The sequence below is a fragment of the Dunckerocampus dactyliophorus genome, chromosome 13 (genome assembly GCF_027744805.1).
Source record: "Dunckerocampus dactyliophorus isolate RoL2022-P2 chromosome 13, RoL_Ddac_1.1, whole genome shotgun sequence".
Taxonomy (NCBI): Eukaryota; Metazoa; Chordata; class Actinopteri; order Syngnathiformes; family Syngnathidae; genus Dunckerocampus; species Dunckerocampus dactyliophorus.
Genome location: NC_072831.1, coordinates 853,771 through 873,340, shown reverse-complemented (window position 1 = coordinate 873,340; position 19,570 = coordinate 853,771). Strand labels below are relative to the sequence as shown.

Sequence of the window (19,570 nt, the reverse complement as noted above, 5' to 3'; positions counted from 1 at the left end):
TTAGCCACTATAGTAGACAGAATAAGAGTAAATAAGCCATGTGAGATGTAAGTAAAAGTCATGCTGCTGCTTGCACAGTAAATGTGTTCCCTAGGGAGCCTCCTTGAGGAGTTCAGTGCCTGTCTCACTGAACACCGACACTTCGTGGCCAATGTGGAATACTACGTTCACAATTACAATTCTTCTTCTGCCTTTTGTGTTTGTTTGACGTCATTAGGAAGATCATGTGGTCATTTTTATGCTGAAGAATAAGTAGAAATTGCTGAACTATGCATGTTTATCGTAATAATAGGCCGTGTTGAATATGTGACCTAGAAAATGCTTCTTTATGGGTTTTTATGGCAAGGTTTAATGGTTCTGTTGTTGTGCTTTGTGTTGTTGACAGCTGTGGGAGCTGTTCTACAAGCTGCACTTTGTCTACACCTACATCGCGCCCTGGCAGATCACCTGGGGCTCCGCCTTCCACGCCTTCGCTCAGCCCTTCGCTGTGCCTCGTAACCTTTTCCGTGCCGTCTTTATATGGCGGCTTACGCTCCTCCTCCTTGTCCTCGTCCGGTCAGCAGCTTTCATAAAAGTGCACATGATGTGCAGCACTCTGCTGTAAATGTTTGCTTTGCTCACTTGTTGGCTTTTATGGGGTGGGGACGTAGTTCGTAATGTGGAAAAATGCTGCTGTAATCTTTTGGCGTGACATCGGAATGTGCTCAAAGTTTGATCATCGTTAGGGACAAGATGTTTTGCTTGGTGGCGGCCATGTTCTTCAAGCAGTCTCATGCAAATGTGTATTGTATTTGTACTTTATTAATCCCACAGCAGGGAAATTCACTTGTTACAGCAGCAAGACAAGTAAAGAGAACAGTGTAAAGAAAGCATAGTGTCTACAACATGGTTCAGGTGGTGCAGGTGTTGTAGAGCCTGACAGCGGTCGGTATGAAGGACCTGCGGAACCTCTCCTTACACCGTGGGTGTAACAGTCTGCTGCTGAAGGAGCTGCTAAGGGAACCCACAGTGTCATGTAGCGGGTGAGAGGTGTTGTCCATGATGGATGTCAGCTTAGCCAACATCCTTCTCTCCCCCACTTCCTCCACGGAGTCCAGAGGACCGTCCAGGACAGAGCTCGCTCTCCTGATCAGCCTATTGATCCTACTCCTGTCCCTGTCCGTGCTGCCCCCTCTCCAGCAGCCCACAGCGTAGAAGATGGCTGAGGCCACCACAGAGTCATAGAAGGTCCGTAAAAGAGTCCTGCACACACCAAAGGACCTCAGTCTCCTCAGCAGGTGGAGGCGACTCTGGCCCTTCTTGTAGAGGGCGTGGGTGTTGACGGACCAGTCCAGTTTGTTGTTAAGGTGAACACCCAGGAATTTGTAGCTGTCTACCAACTCTATGTCCGCTCCCTGGATGTTCACCGGTGTGAAGTCAGAAGTTTTCCTCGAGAAGTTAATGATCATCTCCTTTGTCTTGCTGGTGTTGAGTTGCAGCTGGTTAAGCTCACTCCAGCTGACAAAGTCCCTGATGACCGTCCTGTATTCCAGATCGTTCCCCTCTGAAACACAACCAACGATGGCTGTGTCGTCAGAGAACGTCTGGATGTGACACTGTGTGGAGTTGTGTGTGAAGTCCGAGGTGTGGAGGGTGAAGAGGAAAGGGGAGAGCACCGTACCCTGAGGGGCACCTGTGCTGCAGAGTACCATGTCAGACACACAGTGACGGAGCCTCACATATGTGGTCTGTTGGTGAGGTAGTCTATAACCCATGCAGTGGCACGCATGTGCTTGTCGCTCACCTCAAGGCGTGTACCACTTGCGGTGGTGATTGCACTGAACGCCTAAAGTCATAGCCACAGCCATTGTTGAGCCATCGGAGAAATTGTTGGCTTTAAAGGAAAAGTTCTCTTTTATCCACAATCCTTTTGTGAGACATGAGCACATGTCTTTCTCTTTTCTCTGCGTTCTAAAGATGTAAAAAGAGATTTTAAAAAAAGAGGCAGCTACGTAATGGGATGCGCCTGTTCCACCTAGAAAGCCTTCTGAAAAAGCTGCATCTGAAGCACTACTGTTGCTGTTGTTACCAGTTTTTAACCTTGTTACGCCCAGGAACTACTTTACTGGCGTAGTGACACCTCGCCACACCATAGCAGCTAGCTACTAGCTTCACCGCACACTCGCTCACAATGCCTCAAGCCGCTACGCTACAGGATGTCTGCGGGCTAAAAGAACCAAAAGAAGGAAAGAAAATTATCAAACTTCCAGCTCGCACATCTGTGCTTGGCAGAGCTCCAGGATTTACTTTAAGATGTGCAGTGAAGCCTGCTCTTTTATATCCCGTCCATGAGGAAGGAGGTTCTTCTTTCCTGACGTAATGAAAACGCTTGAAATGCAAGCGTTTCCTAAACAATCCCTGTACGTCTCCTAAGAGCAGGGGTGACCAAAGTGCACCGCGGGGGCCATCGGCGGTCCACGGTACATTCATTCACATAATTTAAAACAGAAATGGAAAAATCTGCAGTAATTTTACAAGAATAAAGTCAAAATATTAACAAAAAATGTACAAATAAATACAAATAAAATGTTTTTTCTTAAGTCGTAATATTAGAAGAAACAACAAATAAAGGCGTCATTTTTGGGAAGTTAGCTTGTGGATAAGCTTATCGTGTTACGAGAATAAAGTCAAAATATAAAGACAAAAATAAAGTCATGACTACAAGAAGAAAGTTGAAATAGTTGGTAAAAAAAAACAACAGCAGAAATGGAAAAACCACCTGTAATTTTACAAGAGTAAAATCAGAACATGGAGCGAAAGAAGTTGTATTCTAAGGGGAACAAAAGTGTGACTTTTCTGAATGAGCCGGTAATATTATGTAGCAAAATAAAGTCAGTCTATGTTGCTATGTGAAATCAATGCACCCAGGAAGGAAGTTCCCAAAATACTACAAGTATGACGTGTTATTATGAACGTACCTGGTACTACATGCTCACAGCATGGATAGAATAGGAAACCAGAAAATAACAACCTTGTTGGAGCTTTTTGGAGGTGTTTTTATAGGCGGAATAGGTGTGTCCCATTACGTGCATTCATTAGCTGCCTCTCTTTATCTGTTTTTATATCTTTAGAAGGCACCGAAAAGAGAAAGACTTGTGTTCATGTATCACATAAGGAGCAATGTTTCCTTTAATGGCAGCGCCACCATGTGGAGTGTAAGTCAGACGAAAATAGCACAGAGGACCCGTGGGGGGTGGAGGAGATGTTCTGGCACATTTTCATCCTCTTGCATGCGGCACGTGAGGAGTAGAATCGTTCCAACCAATGTGAGATGTAGTCAGAGTTGGGCGAGTTTGACCCTTGACCTCCCCGCTGGCAGACTCGGCCATGCTCTTTGTCCAAGCTCTGGTGTCCGCCATCTTGTCCACCCCCCTCAACCCCTTCTTGGGCAGCGCCATCTTCGTCACGTCCTACGTGCGACCCGTCAAGTTCTGGGAGCGAGACTACAAGTAGGAAGGATTACTGCTGAATGTTGAGGTGCTCCCATCGCCATACTTACACATCCACATTACCCCCCCTAACAGAACCAAAAGGGTGGATCACTCCAACACCCGGCTGGCCTCGCAGCTGGACAGGAATCCAGGTGATCAGTCCTCACTCCTGCTGAAAATACCAACCGCTTTCCTTTTCCTTGTCTCATCTGCTGCTTCTCCTGCAGGCTCTGATGACAACAACCTCAACTCCATCTTCTACGAGCACCTGACGCGCTCGCTGCAGCACAGCTTGTGCGGCGACCTGCTCCTGGGACGCTGGGGCAACTTCAGCACGGGCGACTGCTTCATCCTGGCCTCCGATTACCTCAACGCCCTGGTGCACCTGGTGGAGATCGGCAACGGCCTGGTGACCTTCCAGCTCCGAGGGTTGGAGTTCAGAGGTGAGGTCCAAAGTCTCATTGCTGTCCAGTCTGGCTGGAGCTTAGTGTTTCCGCTCTCGTAGACACCCTGCCTCAAATATGTTTACCACCTTCTAAATACACTTTTAACATGATGAGAGCCCTCTAGACATGAAATAACACCCCTATAGTCACCTTTACACTCCTATTACCCAATATAGTAGACATAATAAGAGAAAATAAAACCTATAAGACATAGAAAGCCTGTTTGCTACCTTCTAAATACACTCTTTAACATGATTAGAGCCCTATAGACGTGAAATAACACCCCTATAGTCACCCATACACTCCCGTTACCCAATATAGTAGACATTATAAGAGAAAATAAGACATAATATAGACTTACACATGTTGTTTACCAACAATAATTCCATGTAGACAGGGTTAGCACTAGAAAGTTGTTACTTTGGCTTTCATAGCGTTGGGTGCAGCTGTACCTAATGTTTTGGCCAGTGAGTGCAGGGTGGTGGTGTTGCGAGTGAGTGATGACGTTGTCCACCCAACCAACCAAACAGGCACCTACTGCCAGCAGCGTGAGGTGGAGGCCATCACTGAGGGCGTGGAGGAGGACGAGGGCTGCTGCTGCTGCGAGCCGGGTCACCTTCCGCACCTCCTGTCCTTCAATGCCGCCTTCGGCCAACGCTGGCTGGCGTGGGAGGTGCTGGTCACCAAGTACGTGCTGGAGGGCTACAGCATCACTGACAACAGCGCCGCCTCCATGCTGCAGGTGTTCGACCTGCGTCGCATCCTCACCACCTACTATGTCAAGGTCAGTGGGACGCCGCCAACCCTTTTCCCTCCAGCGAGGGCCACAAGGTCATGTTCTATGTCAAGATGCTAACAAGTGATATACATATTTCATGAAAGAAGTGCATCTCAGCTTGGTGGTTTTATTCATATCAGCTTCACTGTTGAAGCTGATATGAACCACCTTTGCTCACTTTTCACTTCATCCTCATAATACTCGACTCTACTATACTACTATACAGTATACTGTATATATAAAACCACATTTATCTCTACGTTTTAGCAGTTTGTTTCTGATTTTTATGTTGTTGGGGGTTTTTTTGCTTTTTCATACTATTTCAGCTTTCTTCTTGTAAATGTATTGTCATAATTTGATTATTATTTTATATGTTTTATTTATTTTATTATTTAATAGATATTATTGATAAAAAAATATGAATTATTATTCTGATGCATTTATATTATATATTAGCTCAGTGTGTGTGTGTGTGTGTGTGTGTGTGTGTGTGTATATATATATACACACTCCTGATCAAAATCAAGATCAAAGACTAGTTGAAAGATGGCTAGAATTAGCATTTTGCATATTTGGATCTTAATTTTTAAGATCACAATTTTTTTAGTAGAGCTATAATATGCAAAAACAAGAAGGGGGGGTGAGACAAGCACTTTGAAAAAGTTATTTATTGAAAACAACAATTCAACTGAAATAGGTTGTTCATCAGCTGATCAAAAGTTTAAGACTACAGGCTATAAAAGCCCAAATGTGCTCCAAATGTTGATGTAGTGTCATCATTCCCCCTGTCATGCCCTCCTGATGGTGAAGCTAAGAAGCTTTCTCTTTTCCAACGTGGTGGGATTGTGGAGCTGCATAAGCAAGGCCTCTCGCAGCGTGCCATGGCTGCTGAGGTTGGGAGCAGGAAATCAGTCATTCTACATTTTTGGAAAGATCCTGAGCATTATGGAACAAAAAAGTCAAGTGGTAGACCCAAAAACATCACACCTGCGCTGAGCCGGAAGAAGGGTTTAAAAAAACAAATTCAAAGACCTCGTCTCCTTCAACGCCACAAAAGTGCCCGTTTGGACTTTGCCAGGGAGCATCAAACATGGGACAAAGTTTTATTCTCTGATGAGAAAAAATGTAACCTTGACGGTCCAGATGGCTTCCAACATTACTGGCATGACAAGGAGATCCCACCTGAGATGTTTTCTACCCGGCACAGTGGAGGGGGGTCCTCATTACTGAGTCCTACTGACAACATTTTTGGTTCTGCTTTGGAGAGTTTTTTGTTATTTTTTGAGCGATGGTCCTAAACTTTTGATCGGGTGATTATTTTTTTTTGTTTAAATTACAAGCTCCAAGTGTTTTTGGTCTCACTCCCCCTTCTTGTTTTGCATATTGTAATTCTACTTAAAACCTCATTAAGATCCAAATGTAAAAAATGATCATTCTAGAAATTTTTGAACTGGTCCTAAGATTTCGATCAGGAGTGTATACATCACGGCTTAAGACCAGGGGTGTCTAAAGTGCCGCCTGCCCCATATTCTAAAACACCAAACAAAAACACAATAACGTTAAACCAGCAGTCATTTTACAAGAACAAAAGGAAAACAAGAGGAAAAAAACAAGAAAAAGTCACTATTTGCAAGAATAACCTCTGAATATGATGGGGAAAACTAATATTACAGTAACATAAAGCTGATAAGAAAAAAAGACCCTTTAAAAAAAATTAAAGTCATAGTATTTGAGAAGCTAAACAGAATGAAATTGTATGTTACGATATTATGGGAGGAAAGTCAGCATCAGGAGAAGAAAAGGTTAATAGTTTGGGGGGTGGGGGGCTGCAAAAATGGACATTTTTTCATTTTACAAGCACAAGGTCCAAACATGAAGAGGAAAAAAGGAGGAAAAAGTCACAATTTTACTAGAATAATTAAAATATGAATTATTACGTAAAATGATGAGTCAAAATAATGTCATTACAGCAGCATAAAGCTGAAATATTCAAGGGAAAAAATGTGATTTTTTTCAAAGTTGTATTATGAGAAACAAACAAAACCAAAAAATGTTTTTTTGTTTTTATGCTTAGGGAAAAAGTTTATGGTAATAAATTCATGTGACCAGAAGAAAATGTTCAAACATTATTGAAGAAGAAAGTTGAAAGTGGAAAAAATGGGAAAAAAGTGCAGCCAAAATGTAAAAACCAGCAGTCATTTTACAAAGTCCACATATGAAGAGGAAAAAAGTTGTCATGTAACAAAAAAAGTTGTCAATTCAAGGGAATAAAGTCAGAACATGACGAGGAAAAAATAATGTCATGACTTTAGCATAAGGTTGAAATATTCAAGAAAAAATATCATCATGTTTCAGAAACAAAATGAAGTTGGAAAATTAGGTTGTGAAAAATGTATGATATTATGGGAATAAAGTCATAATTACGAGAAGAAAATGGAGGGAAAAAAGCTCAAAAAATGGAAAAATCTGCAGTAATTTTATAAGCATAAAGTCCAGGTATGAAGAGAAAAAATTATGGCAAAGTCACAATTTTAATAACTATAATATTCATCCATCCATCCATCCATCTTCTACCGCTTATCCGAGATGGGGTCGCGGGGGCAGCAGCCTAAGCTGGGAGGCCCAGACTTCCCTCTCCCCGGCCACTTCGTCCAGCTCCTACTGGCGATCCTGAGGCATTCCCAGGCTCTCCAACGTGTCCTGGGTCTTCTCCGAGGCCTTCTACCGGTCGGACGTGCCCTGAACACCTCCCCGGGGAGGCGTCCGGGAGGCATCCTGACCAGATGCCCAAGCCACCTCATCTGGCTCCTCTCAATGCGGAAGAGCGGTGCTTCTACTCCGAGTTTCTCCTGGATGACAGTGCTTCTCACCTCATCTCTAAGGGAGAGCCTAGCCACCCTGCGGAGGACACTAATTTCAGCCACTTGTACCTGCCATCTTGTCCTTTGGGTCACTCCCCAAAGCTCATGATCGTAGGTGAGGGTAGGAACGTAGATCCACCGCTAAATTGAGAGCTTTGCCTTTGGGCTCAGCTCCCTCTTCACCATAACGGACCGTTGCAGAGTCCGCATCACTGCAGACGCCACACCAGTTCGCCTGTCAATATCACGTTCCATCCTTTCCTCGCTCGTGAGCAAGACCCTGAGGTACATAAACTCCTCCACTTGGAGCAGGATCTCATCCCCGACCCGGAGATGGCACTCCACCCTTTACTGGGCGATAACCAGGGACTCAGACTTGGAGGTGCTGATTCCCATCCTGCCCACTTCACACTCGACTGCAAACCGATCCAGTGAAAGTTGAAGTTCACGGCTCGATGAAGCCAGTAGGACCACATCATCTGCAAAAAGGAGAGACTCAATCTTGCAGCCACCAAACCGGAACCCCTCAGCGCCCTGGCGTCGTCTAGAAATTCTGTCCATCAAAATAATGAACAGAATGGGTGACAAAAGGGCAGCCCTCACTGGAAATGAGTCCGACTTATTGCTGGCAATGCCAACCAAACTCTGACACCGGTCACACAGAAAATGAACCGCCTGAATTAGGTGGTCTGGTACCCCATACTACATACCACATACATACATACCGCAGTACTCCCCACAGAATTCCTGGAAGAACATGGTGGAATGTCTTCGCCAAGGAAATAAACCGCTTGAATTAGGTGGACCGGTACACCATACTCCCGGAGTATCCCCACAGAATTCCTGCAGGAACATGGTGGAATGCCTTCTGCAAGTCCACTAAACACATGTAGACTGGTTGGGCAAACTCACAACGACCCTGCTGAGAGTGTAGAGCTGGTCCACAGTTCCACGACCAGGACCAAAACCACACTTCTACTCCTGAATTAGAGACTCTACTATCTAGTGGATCCTCCTCTCCAGAACCCCTGAATAGCCTTTCCCAGGGAGGCTGAGTAGTGTGATCCCACAATGTTGGAACACACCCTCCAGGCTGCCAATCCAGAGGTACTGCCATGTCCCAAGAGCTTCGAGGATCGGGTCGCCAAGGTCCCCGCCTTCGGCTGCTACCCAGCTCACTCTGCACTCAACCCCCTTGCCCCCTCCCATGAGCTCACCACTCATGTGAGGGGGGACTCATGTTGTCTCTTCGGGCTGTGCCCAGCCGGACCCCGTGGGTGTAGGCAATGCCACCAGACGCTCGCCATCATGCCCCTGCTCCAGACCAGTTGACCCGCGTCCAGGCAAAGGAAAACGTGGTCCAGTGGTTTGTTTCGTCATAGGGGTCTATGGAGCCACTTTTTTCAGGTCCCTCAACTAGGACCTGGGTGACCCTAGCAGGGGCATAAAAACCCCTGACAACTTAGCTCCTCGGATCATCGGGACACGCAAACTCCGCCACGAAAAGGTGGTTGCTTTTTTACAATTTTACAAGCACAAAGTCCAACTATGGAGAGGAAAAAAACAAGAAAAACTCACCTTTTTTCAAGACTAACCTTGTAATATTGTGGGGAAAAATAAAGGAAAAAAATACCTTTTTTTAATAATAAATATTATATTAATATTTTTTATATATATTTTATATATATATATTTTATATTATATTTTCATAAATAAATATAATAAATATTATTTGCAAAACAAACAAAAAAATAAAGTTGTACTTTTTTGGATAATTATCTTGTGGGAAAAGTTGTGATATTATGGGAATAAAGTCAGAATTAGGAGAAGAAATGTTGAGAAAAAGCATGAAAAATAGAAAACTCAGCCGTCATTTTACAAGCATGAAGTCCAAATATGAAGAGGAAAAGTTATGTCATCATTGTAGTAGAATTATGTCGTATGATGAGTACAAATCTTGTTATTTTAGTAGGACAGAGTTGAAATGTGACAGGAAAAAAGCGTGTTTTCCTGGTGGTCAGGGCATCATCTACTATGTGATGGCCTCGCCCAAGCTGGAGGAGTGGCTGTCCAATGATGCCATGAAGGAGGGCCTGCGAGCGTGCGGCGAAAGGAACTACGTGGACCTGGATGCCACCTTTAACCCCAACATCGACGAGGACTACGACCATCGACTGGCCGGCATCTCCAGGGACAGCTTCTGCGGCGTCTACCTAGGCTGGATCCAGTACTGCAACTCTCGCAGGGCCGAGGTTCTGGCACAGTGTGTATTGGGGGGAGCGCCAGCAGCACCAGGATGAGCGTGACCGCGTGTGTTGTGTCTTTGTAGCCGCTGGACAGCGAGAGGGATTCGCCTGCGGTGCTGCTCTGCTTCGGCCTGTGTGTGCTGGGCAGGAGAGCTCTGGGAACGGCAGCTCATCACATGTCCAGGTTCTTCAACCCACCTTACTGACACACAACGTTTACTTGTGTGTGTGTGTGTGTGTGTGTGTACGAGTGTGTACGCGTGGTGCTGACCCGCCCTTGTCTTCATCAGCAACCTGGAGTCCTTCCTCTACGGGCTTCACGCTTTGTTTAAAGGAGATTTCCGCATCTCTTCGTCACGAGATGAGTGGATCTTTGCAGACATGGAGCTGCTGAGGAAGGTTGTGGTGCCTGGCATCCGAATGTCCCTCAAACTCCATCAGGTGAGACGCTTTGGACACCAAGCATCTCTACTTCCTTCCTGAGTGTGCATGAACTTTTGCCCAAATCCATGACAGGTGATCCTCACTTTACCGTGACAGTCCAAACGTTTTTCCTCCATGGAGGACCACATAATGAAACATGAAAAGATGCAGCTTTCATACTTAAAAGAAACACATGTCGTGTACATATGCTAAAACGTTATATACAGCATTTTAGAGCCCTCCAGACATGAAATAACACCCCTATAGTCACCTTTACACTCCTATTACATAATATAGTAGACATAATAAGAGAAAATAAGACATAGAAAACCTGTTTACTACCTTCTAAATACACTTTTTAACATCATTAGAGCCCTCTACACATTAAATAACACCACTATAGTCACCTTTACACTCCTATTACCCAATATAGTAGACATCATAAGAGAAAATAAGACATAGAAAACCTGTTTACTACCTTCTAAATACACTTTTTAACATCATTAGAGCCCTCTACACATTAAATAACACCACTATAGTCACCTTTACACTCCTATTACCCAATATAGTAGACATAATAAGAGAAAATAAGACATAGAAAACCTGTTTACCACCTTCTAAATGCACTTTTTAACATGAATAGAGCCCTCTAGACATGAAATACCACCCCTATAGTCACCTTTACACTCCTATTACCCAATATAGTAGACATAATAAGAGAAAATAAGACATAGAAAACCTGTTTACCACCTTCTAAATGCACTTTTTAACATGAATAAAGCCCTCTAGACATGAAATAACACCCCTATAGTCACCTTTACACTCCTATTACCCAATATAGTAGACATAATAAGAGAAAATAAGACATAGAAAACCTGTTTACCACCTTCTAAATGCACTTTTTAACATTATTTGAGACCTCTCGACATGAAATAACACCCCTATAGTCACCTATACACTCCCATTACCCAATACAGGAGTAATTAAAGTAGTAATTAGACATAATAAACCTGTTTATGAGCACTGACACATCGGTGTCAAACAACTGCGCCTTACACCTAGTAGAAAGTACACCAAAATAAGAGCACAGAACATGAAGTAATAATCCCTGCCCTGTGGACCGTGACAATAACATCATTTTACTTTAATATTTCAACTCTGTACTACTAAAATGACATTATCTTTCTTCATAATATTACATGTTTTAAAAAGTAATCTTAAAAAAAATAATACAAGAAAAGAAAAAAAAATGTTTCTACTCTGTGTACTGCATTTGAAGGTACTTCAAAGGTGCACCCCAAAGTGGAAGTACACAGGTACACGCTTGCCTCGTATCGCCTTCACCACTTCCTCCTACTCCTCTTCTTCACCAGGACCACTTCACCTCCCCTGACGAGTACGATGAGCCGGCGGTCCTGTTTGAGGCCATCTCCTCACACCAGCAGAACCTGGTCATCGCTCACGAGGGCGACCCGGCCTGGAGGAGCGCCGTGCTCTCCAACGCCCACTCGCTCCTCGCCCTGCGCCACGTCCTGGACGAGGGCACCAACGAGTACAAGATCATCATGCTCAACCGCCGTTACCTCAGCTTCAGAGTCATCAAGGTGGAGGAACACACACACACACACACACACACACACACACACACCCCGGCCTGCAGCACATTGGAAGAATATCAATTAACAAGAAAACGAAACAAAACTGCACAAACGGTCCACCATAGTTTTACAAGAATAAAGTCCAAATGTGATTAGAAAAAAACAGAATTGTATTAGAAAGAAAAATTAGGGTGGGGGCAAAAGGTATATAATAATGTTGTCTTATTATGGGAATAAAGTCATGAAAAAGTACCAAAAAAAGATATCATTTCAGGAGAAGAAAGTAGAAGTATTACGAGGAAAAACAGCATTTTCATTGCAAAACAATGAAATCTTCAAGTCAAAACAGCTTGTATTTTCATGTTGTATTATTATGACAAACAAAAAATAAAAATGTAATTTTTGGAAAATAGGGTGTGGGGGGGTGGAAGGTATATCATAGTAATAGTAATATTAATGGTGTAACATGTGGGAATGAAATCATCATATTATGGGAATAAAATCATATGACAAGAAAAAATTGTGTGAGAAGAAAGAAGACAGCATAAATTTGTAAAAAGAGGAGTGGTTTTGGTAGCACACAGTAAGATACTGTATACTGCAGAAAATAATGGTGGGGAGAAATGTATATAATATCTAAAAAGAAAGGTTTGTGCTGAATGACGTGAATGTTGCTGCAAATGGTGCGTAAAACACGTATGTGTGTGTGTGTGCGTGTACGTGGACATGGAGCAGAGATGATCTGACGGAGGTGTTAGTGAAAGGGGGGGTGTCGTGTCGTGTGGTGTGGTGTCAGGTGAACAAGGAATGCGTGCGAGGTTTGTGGGCGGGCCAGCAGCAGGAGCTGGTCTTCCTCAGGAACCGCAACCCGGAGCGCGGCAGCATCCAGAACGCCAAGCAGGCGCTGCGCAACATGATCAACTCTTCGTGCGACCAGCCCATCGGCTACCCCATCTACGTGTCGCCCCTCACCACCTCCTACTGTGACTCACACCCCCAGCTGGGACACATCCTGGGCGGGCCCATCAGCATCGCCAACATCCGAAACTTTGTTGTCAGCACCTGGCACAGGTGGGTGGAAGTGTGTGTGTGTGCGTGCGTGTGTGTGTGTGCGTGTCTCTCTCGCTCTTTTTATTCATTATTCACAAAGTTCGTCTCAAGTCAATTGATTTTATTTTCATTCGACATCGTTTCAAACCAAGTACACGACATACAGCAGCACGTCGACACACGTCATGTGATTGTCACAGTCCTGAATACGTCACAAAATGTCATTTCATTGGAATTCATTTCATTTGAATTCATTTCAAACAAAGTACACGACATAATAAAATCTTATTTTATTTGAGTTCATTCTAAATGAAGTATAATACATTATAAAATGGAATGCAGTTTCATTTTAACTCACTAGGTATATTACATAATAAAATAGAATTTAATTGTAATTAATTTAAAATTAAGTAGAGTACACAATAAAAAAATAATAAAATGTTACTTCATTTAATTGTAAATCATTTCAAATGAAATATAATATATGATAAAATTTAATTTAATTTTTAAAATTCATTTTAAATTAAATATAATACATAATAAAATGCCATTTACATTTAATCAATATAATTTTAATTCATTTTAAATTAAGTGCAATAAATAGTAATTTTTCTTTAGTTTAAGTCATTTAATTTTGCAGTATAATACATCATAAAATGTAATTTAATTTAATTTTAAGTAATTTAATTCTAATACATTTTAAATTAAGTATAATACATCATAAAATGTAATTTAATTAATTTTAAGTTAAATATAATACATAATACTGTAATGTAATCAAATTGTAATTAATTTTATATAATATTTTTATATAATAGTATAATTCATAATAAAAATGTATTTCTAAGTCATTTAATTTTTAATTAAGGATATACATAATAAATCAATAAATATAATTGAATTTAAATGTAATTGATTGATTTGAAATTATTTTTATTTAAGTATAATACGTAATAAAGTGAATGACATTTTATGTAATTAATTTTTAATACATTTTAAGTTAAGTATAGTAGCTAATAATAATGTCATTAAAATGAATGTAATTGTAATTCATTTTAAAGTACTGCAAGTACAGTACATAACACAACGCAATGTTTCATACTTTACAAAAAGGTACCGCAAGGCATGCTGGGAGCCGGGAGTGCTTCCGGCTTCCCAGCATGCTTTGTGGCACGTGTGTTTGTAAAAAGAAGCTGAAGTGGTTGATGTGCGTGGTGTGCGTTTTCTCCCTCCCCAGATTACGAAAAGGCTGCGGCGCCGGCTGCAACAGCGGGGGGAACATCGAGGACTCCGACGCCGGGGGCCTCTCCTGCGGCAACGGTAACGGTGCCGACTCGCAGCAGAGCTCCATGTCTCAGGGCGGGACTTCTGGCCCGGCGCCCCCGCACTCGTACCGCCATCATGGCCTGGGTGAGGAAAATCAACAGCGCTTCGTCCCTTTGCTGCACGTAGTGAACCGTGACCGGACGCATGCTAACAAGTCGTATACAGAAAACATACTATTACATCCATTTTGCTCCCTTTTCCCCACATTTTTGCTGTCCTCCCCCCACAAAAGATTTCTTCTCTCAGCTTTTTTTTTCTTGAATCTTTACAGTAGATGCTACTAAATGAGGTTATTTTTCCTCATAACATTAGGATGTTATTCCCGTAAAATGACCACTTTTTTCCCTCCTGGAAATAGTCCAGAAAAATAATACCTTGAACGCAACGTTACCAGAAACAAGCAAAACAACAAATAAACTTCTCATCTTTGGAAAACGAGGAAGTGGACAAAGGTGTCATAGTACAAGAATGAAGTCTTCTTATGAGACGAAAATTCACAAGAAGAAATAGTTGGAAAATGAAAAAGGAACAGAAGAAGCAGCAACAAAAATGTAAGAATAAAAAAAAAAGTTATTTCTTTTCATTTTACCAGAATAAAGTCAAAATACTAAGAGGTAAAGTCGCAATTTTAAGAGAATAATGTCCTGATCTGAGGAAAAATAATGTCATTTTAGCAGCAAAAAGCTGAAATATTCAAGAATAAAGTTTTGGAAAATGAAAGCAGATAAATGTATGAAATGATGGGAATCAAAGTCCTAATGTTAGGAAAAGAACGATAACCAGAAGAAAGTTGAAATAGTTGCAAAATGAAAAAGAAACAGGAGAAGCAGCAGCAAAAAGGTGAAAAATCTAAAGATGTTATTTTCTGAGAGTCAAGGAGGAAAAGTCTCCATTTTACGAGAACAATATCCTCATACATTATGAGGCTAAAAAACACCACGTTAGTAGCTAGCATAACGTGGAAATATTCAAGAAAATAACCTTCTTTTGATTTGAAATGAGCAGAAACAAAACCACAAGTAAAGTTGCAAAACGAGGTGTAACATTGCAAGAATCAAGCCCACATATGAAGGGAATAAAGTCATCGTTATGACAAGGAAATTGCTATCATTTGCCAGGAAAAGATGTCCTTTTTCCTGATAATGTGAGGTTGTTGCGGTAAAATGTTTTTCCCGTTTCTGCTGCTGTTTATTACTTTACTGAGCGCGAGCGGCTCGCTGGCGTTGGCTCACGAGCTGAAGGGGGCATCGCCTTGACGTTCCCGCGTGTCTCCTAGGCTCCAGCCAGAGTTCCCAGTCGGTCCGGTCCGGCTTGGTCCGCCACTCCCCCACCCGAGCCTCCACGGCCGGCCGGTCATCGTCGTGCCGCGGCCGCCACTCGTCGCTGCGCGCGTCGGCCACGGGCCTGGAGCCCTGCCGCCGCTCGTCCGGCAGCCAGCTGTCCTTGCGCACGCTCCCCACCTCCCTGCAGCTGCGTCTGGGCTCCGCGTCCGACCCGGCCGGCCCCGCCGCCTCCCTCTCCAGCCACAGCATCCCGCCGTGCAAGCGCCACACGCTGGCGGGCCTCCTGGGCAGCGACGGCCCGTGCGGCGCCGTGACGGATCCCCTCAGCCACCACCACCACCATCATCATCATCATCATCACCCGCAGCAGCACAACCCTGTGGTCTCCACCGTCAGGAGGGACGACATCTCCTACAGAGTGCAGGTGTGTAGCTCGTACGACGTCACCCCCCCCTCATCCTGGGCGGCCATCTTGAGTTTTTGTCGCGCTGCTGTGCAGATTACGGACCCCAGTCAGGTGCTGGACAACATCAACGTGTCCAAACGCAAAGAACTCCAGTGGCCTGACGAGGCGCTGAGGATGAGGGCGGGGCGCACCTGCTGGAGGGACTGGAGCCCCCTGGAGGGCATGGAAGGACATGTGAGTACGGGGTCGGGGGAGGGCCACTTCCTTTCTAACATACTGTATGATAACTATAAATATTTCATGTGGATCATAGCAACTTCACTCTTTATTATTCTTTTATTTTTTTTTTTTACCCATTTTTACAGTTGTTTTTATTTTCCAAAGATTTATTTTACATACTGTATATTTTCTTTTTGTAATAATTGGACTTTATTCTCATAATTTAACTTTTCTCTGAATGCAATTTTTTCAAAAGTTATGACTTTATTTGTCGTAATTTTTTAAAAATATTGTAACTTCAAAAAAACTTTTCAAAAAAATGTATCACTGATGACGTGTCCAAGTTTCACCGTGAGGTGTATTTAAATCTATCTTCTAGAATATTTCAAGTTGATGCTCCTAAAATGACATTATTTTTGACGTTCAGTGGCATTATTCGTGTCAAATTAAAACTATTTCTATTAATATTTCAGCCTTTTTTGGTTTGTAAAATTGTGAAGTCTTTGATTATTCTGCTTAATATTTTTCTAACGTTCTTCTTGTCAAAGTTGTTCTGCTAATGTTCTGACTTTATTCCCACCAGATTTGGACTTTTTGTCCCCCAGCCTGATTATTTAATCCCGAAAATGATGTTCTTTTTCCTCCAGATATTCCAGCCTTTTTCTCATCTCTCCACAACTGTTTCTCATTAACTTTTTTCTCATCAGCCCCCCCCAACTATTTCAGCTTTCTTCTGTTCACATTGTGACTTTATTGCCGTCACATTATACATGTTTTCCCAACCTACGTATCCAAAAATGACAACTTTATTGAGTGTTTCTCATAACATCATGATGGGGGGTTTTCTTCATCCCCTCAGCTTTCTGCTCCTCAAACAATGTTATTTTTTGGCAAAGTGTGACAGCGTTATTCTCCCGAAATTACAACTTGTTCTCTTGATATTTTATTTTTGGAAAATGGCAGCTGTTTTTTTTTTCATTTCTGCTTTTTCGCTGTAGTATTCTGACTTTATTCCCATAACGTGTTTTTTTTTGCCTTTCTCATAATATCACGACTTTAAAAAAAAACAACCAAAAACTCAACTTTTCTGCAGTGGAAATGGCCGCTGATGTTTAATTAGCGTATTTGTACAAGTGCCAGCGTGTCGCGGGTGGATGAAAGAACTTTGGGCCAGACGGCGCTGACGCTCGTCACCGGTGACCTGCTGTAAAGGGAAAAAGTCCCTCACTGACCCGCTTCCTCCTCATGCAGTCACGCCTTGCTACGTTTTACGGGCTCGCTTTGACGCCGTTCATCTCTGCAGGTGATTCACCGGTGGGTGCCTTGCTGCCGAGACCCGGCCGGCCGCTCCCACGTGGACAAGACCATCCTGCTGGTTCAGGTGGAAGACAAGCTGGTGCCCGTCATGGAGACCGGCGTCATTGAGCTGGGTGCGGAGGTTTGACGTAAAAAACAACAAAACGCAAGCACACCGCAACGACCCCGAGCGAGCGAGCGCCACGGCCGACCGTCCCCGTCCCGCACCGCCTGCCTTGCTTTGCCGAAATGCTGCATGACGCTTCAACGTGGCTCCTTTTCTATGCATTTCATTCAGCACGTCTTTGTTGGGAATCGGACGCAAGGCTTCACGACACACCTTGCAGCTGGCGAGGCGACATTTCCAGTTGGATGTTTGATTTTGTTGCGTGGAAAATGAGACGAAAAAGAAGTTGCACTATTTTCTGTTCCCCTCTTTTTGTTTTCCAGTCATGCACTACAATCAATCTTATTTATGAATAGGACTAGGACTAGGACTATCACTAGGACCAGGACCAGGACAGACTCTCTTACTGATGCCTTGGAAAGGAACGTTTCCAAAATGCAATCACTTTTGTTTTTGTTTTGTTCTTTGGCTCTTGCTGAACTTGAAAAGAACTTTTTACTGTACTTGTATATGACTAATATCCATATATATATATATATATATATATATATATATATATATATATATATATATATATATATATATTTACACATATATATATATAAAATGTCAGTGTATAAAAGAAATTGTTTGGGATATTTATTACTGTAAACATGGTATTTACGGATTGTCACCATCTTTTTTCTCCCTTTTGCTTTTGAGACAAACTTTAATGTATTGAGACGTGTTTTGGGGGGGGGGGGCTTGTTGAACTATTGAACCGAATTCCTTTTCTATATTCACAGAAATAAAAGTTTGATTTATGGCAGACATGTTGGCCTCCTGCTCGTTCTTCTGCACACGCGCGCCACGTTTTGGACCTTTTTAGGGGAGGAGCTCAACCAAAGGAAATGAAATGAAAAAAATCATGCAACTTCATTTCGTTATTTCTCTTCATTATGTTGCATTATTCTCGGAAAATGACCACTTTCTCATCGTGATTTTTTTCTCGTAATGTTTTGACTTTATTTTTTGTCCAATGACAGCTGTTTGCCGGGTTTTTTCCAGCTACTTCAAGTGTTCTTCTGGTCATATTCTGACTTTATTGCCATCATTTTATAACTTCTTCCCTACATAATTATCCAAAAGTGACAACTTTATTCTGTTTCTCATAATGTCGTGACTTTTTCTTTTCTTTTAATGATATTATTCTCGTAAAATGACAACTTTTTCTCCTTAAATTACAATTTTTTTTCTTGTAATATTTTGACTTTACTCCCATCATATTATAACTTTTTTTGAAATTACAACTTTATTTTGTGTTTTTCATAATATTATGACTTAACAATTCTTGAATATTTCAACTTTATGCTACTAAGATGTTATTCTTTTTGTCTCATAATATTACAACGTTATTCTTGCAAAATGGCCTTTTTTTACAAGTTTTTTCTTGTAATATTTTGACTTTCTTGCAAAATGACAACTGTTTTTACATTTCCGCTGCTGTTTTTTTGTTGTTTTTTTCCCATGTTTTCCAGCTACTTCAAGTGTTCTTCTGGTCATATTCTGATTTTATTGCCATCATATTATAACTTTTTCCCCAACTAATTATCCAAACGTGACAATTTAGTTTTGTGTTTCTCATAATATCAGGACTTTTCAAAAAAAAAAAAAAAATTGACTATTTGTACTACTACTTGTATATATTTGTTATTACTGTTTTTTTCTTAATCATTATTTTCCAGCTATTTCAACTTTCTTCTTCTAAATGTTGTTCTGGTGATGTTCTGACTTTATTGCCATAATATTATAAGTTTTTGCCCAACTTTATTTTGTGTTTCTCTTAATATCATGACTTAAAAAAAAATATTTATTTTTATTTTTTCTTGAATATTTCAACTCTATGCTACTAAAGGGATGTTATATTTTGTCAAAATATTACAATTATTCCACTAAAATTCTAGTAAAATCATGACTGTAAAGTACAGCTTTTCTTACTTGTCATATTTTGACTTTGCTTAGTTTTGCTGCTTTTTTTTATTATTATTATTTTCCAACTATT

At 41.8% G+C, this 19,570-nt stretch overlaps 1 protein-coding gene across 4 annotated transcripts in view; it reads left to right on the top strand.

The window, feature by feature from the left end:
• pcnx1 (pecanex 1) overlaps nucleotides 1-18,285 on the top strand; it is a 57,554-nt gene extending 39,269 nt beyond the window's left edge. For 2 of the 4 annotated variants that reach the window (XM_054795687.1, XM_054795689.1), the window contains 14 exons: nucleotides 386-494; nucleotides 3,359-3,488; nucleotides 3,564-3,622; nucleotides 3,698-3,913; nucleotides 4,447-4,700; nucleotides 9,577-9,807; nucleotides 9,885-9,985; nucleotides 10,092-10,242; nucleotides 11,598-11,828; nucleotides 12,619-12,893; nucleotides 14,110-14,282; nucleotides 15,475-15,905; nucleotides 15,981-16,121; nucleotides 17,410-18,285. In XM_054795687.1, the coding sequence (XP_054651662.1) occupies nucleotides 386-494; nucleotides 3,359-3,488; nucleotides 3,564-3,622; nucleotides 3,698-3,913; nucleotides 4,447-4,700; nucleotides 9,577-9,807; nucleotides 9,885-9,985; nucleotides 10,092-10,242; nucleotides 11,598-11,828; nucleotides 12,619-12,893; nucleotides 14,110-14,282; nucleotides 15,475-15,905; nucleotides 15,981-16,121; nucleotides 17,410-17,550 (2,643 nt within the window). In that variant the 3' untranslated portion in view covers nucleotides 17,551-18,285. The remainder of the gene's footprint in view (nucleotides 1-385; nucleotides 495-3,358; nucleotides 3,489-3,563; nucleotides 3,623-3,697; nucleotides 3,914-4,446; nucleotides 4,701-9,576; nucleotides 9,808-9,884; nucleotides 9,986-10,091; nucleotides 10,243-11,597; nucleotides 11,829-12,618; nucleotides 12,894-14,109; nucleotides 14,283-15,474; nucleotides 15,906-15,980; nucleotides 16,122-17,409) is intronic. The other 2 variants (XM_054795688.1, XM_054795690.1) reach the window with 1 other exon arrangement.
• The last annotated feature ends 1,285 nt before the right edge of the window (nucleotides 18,286-19,570 follow it).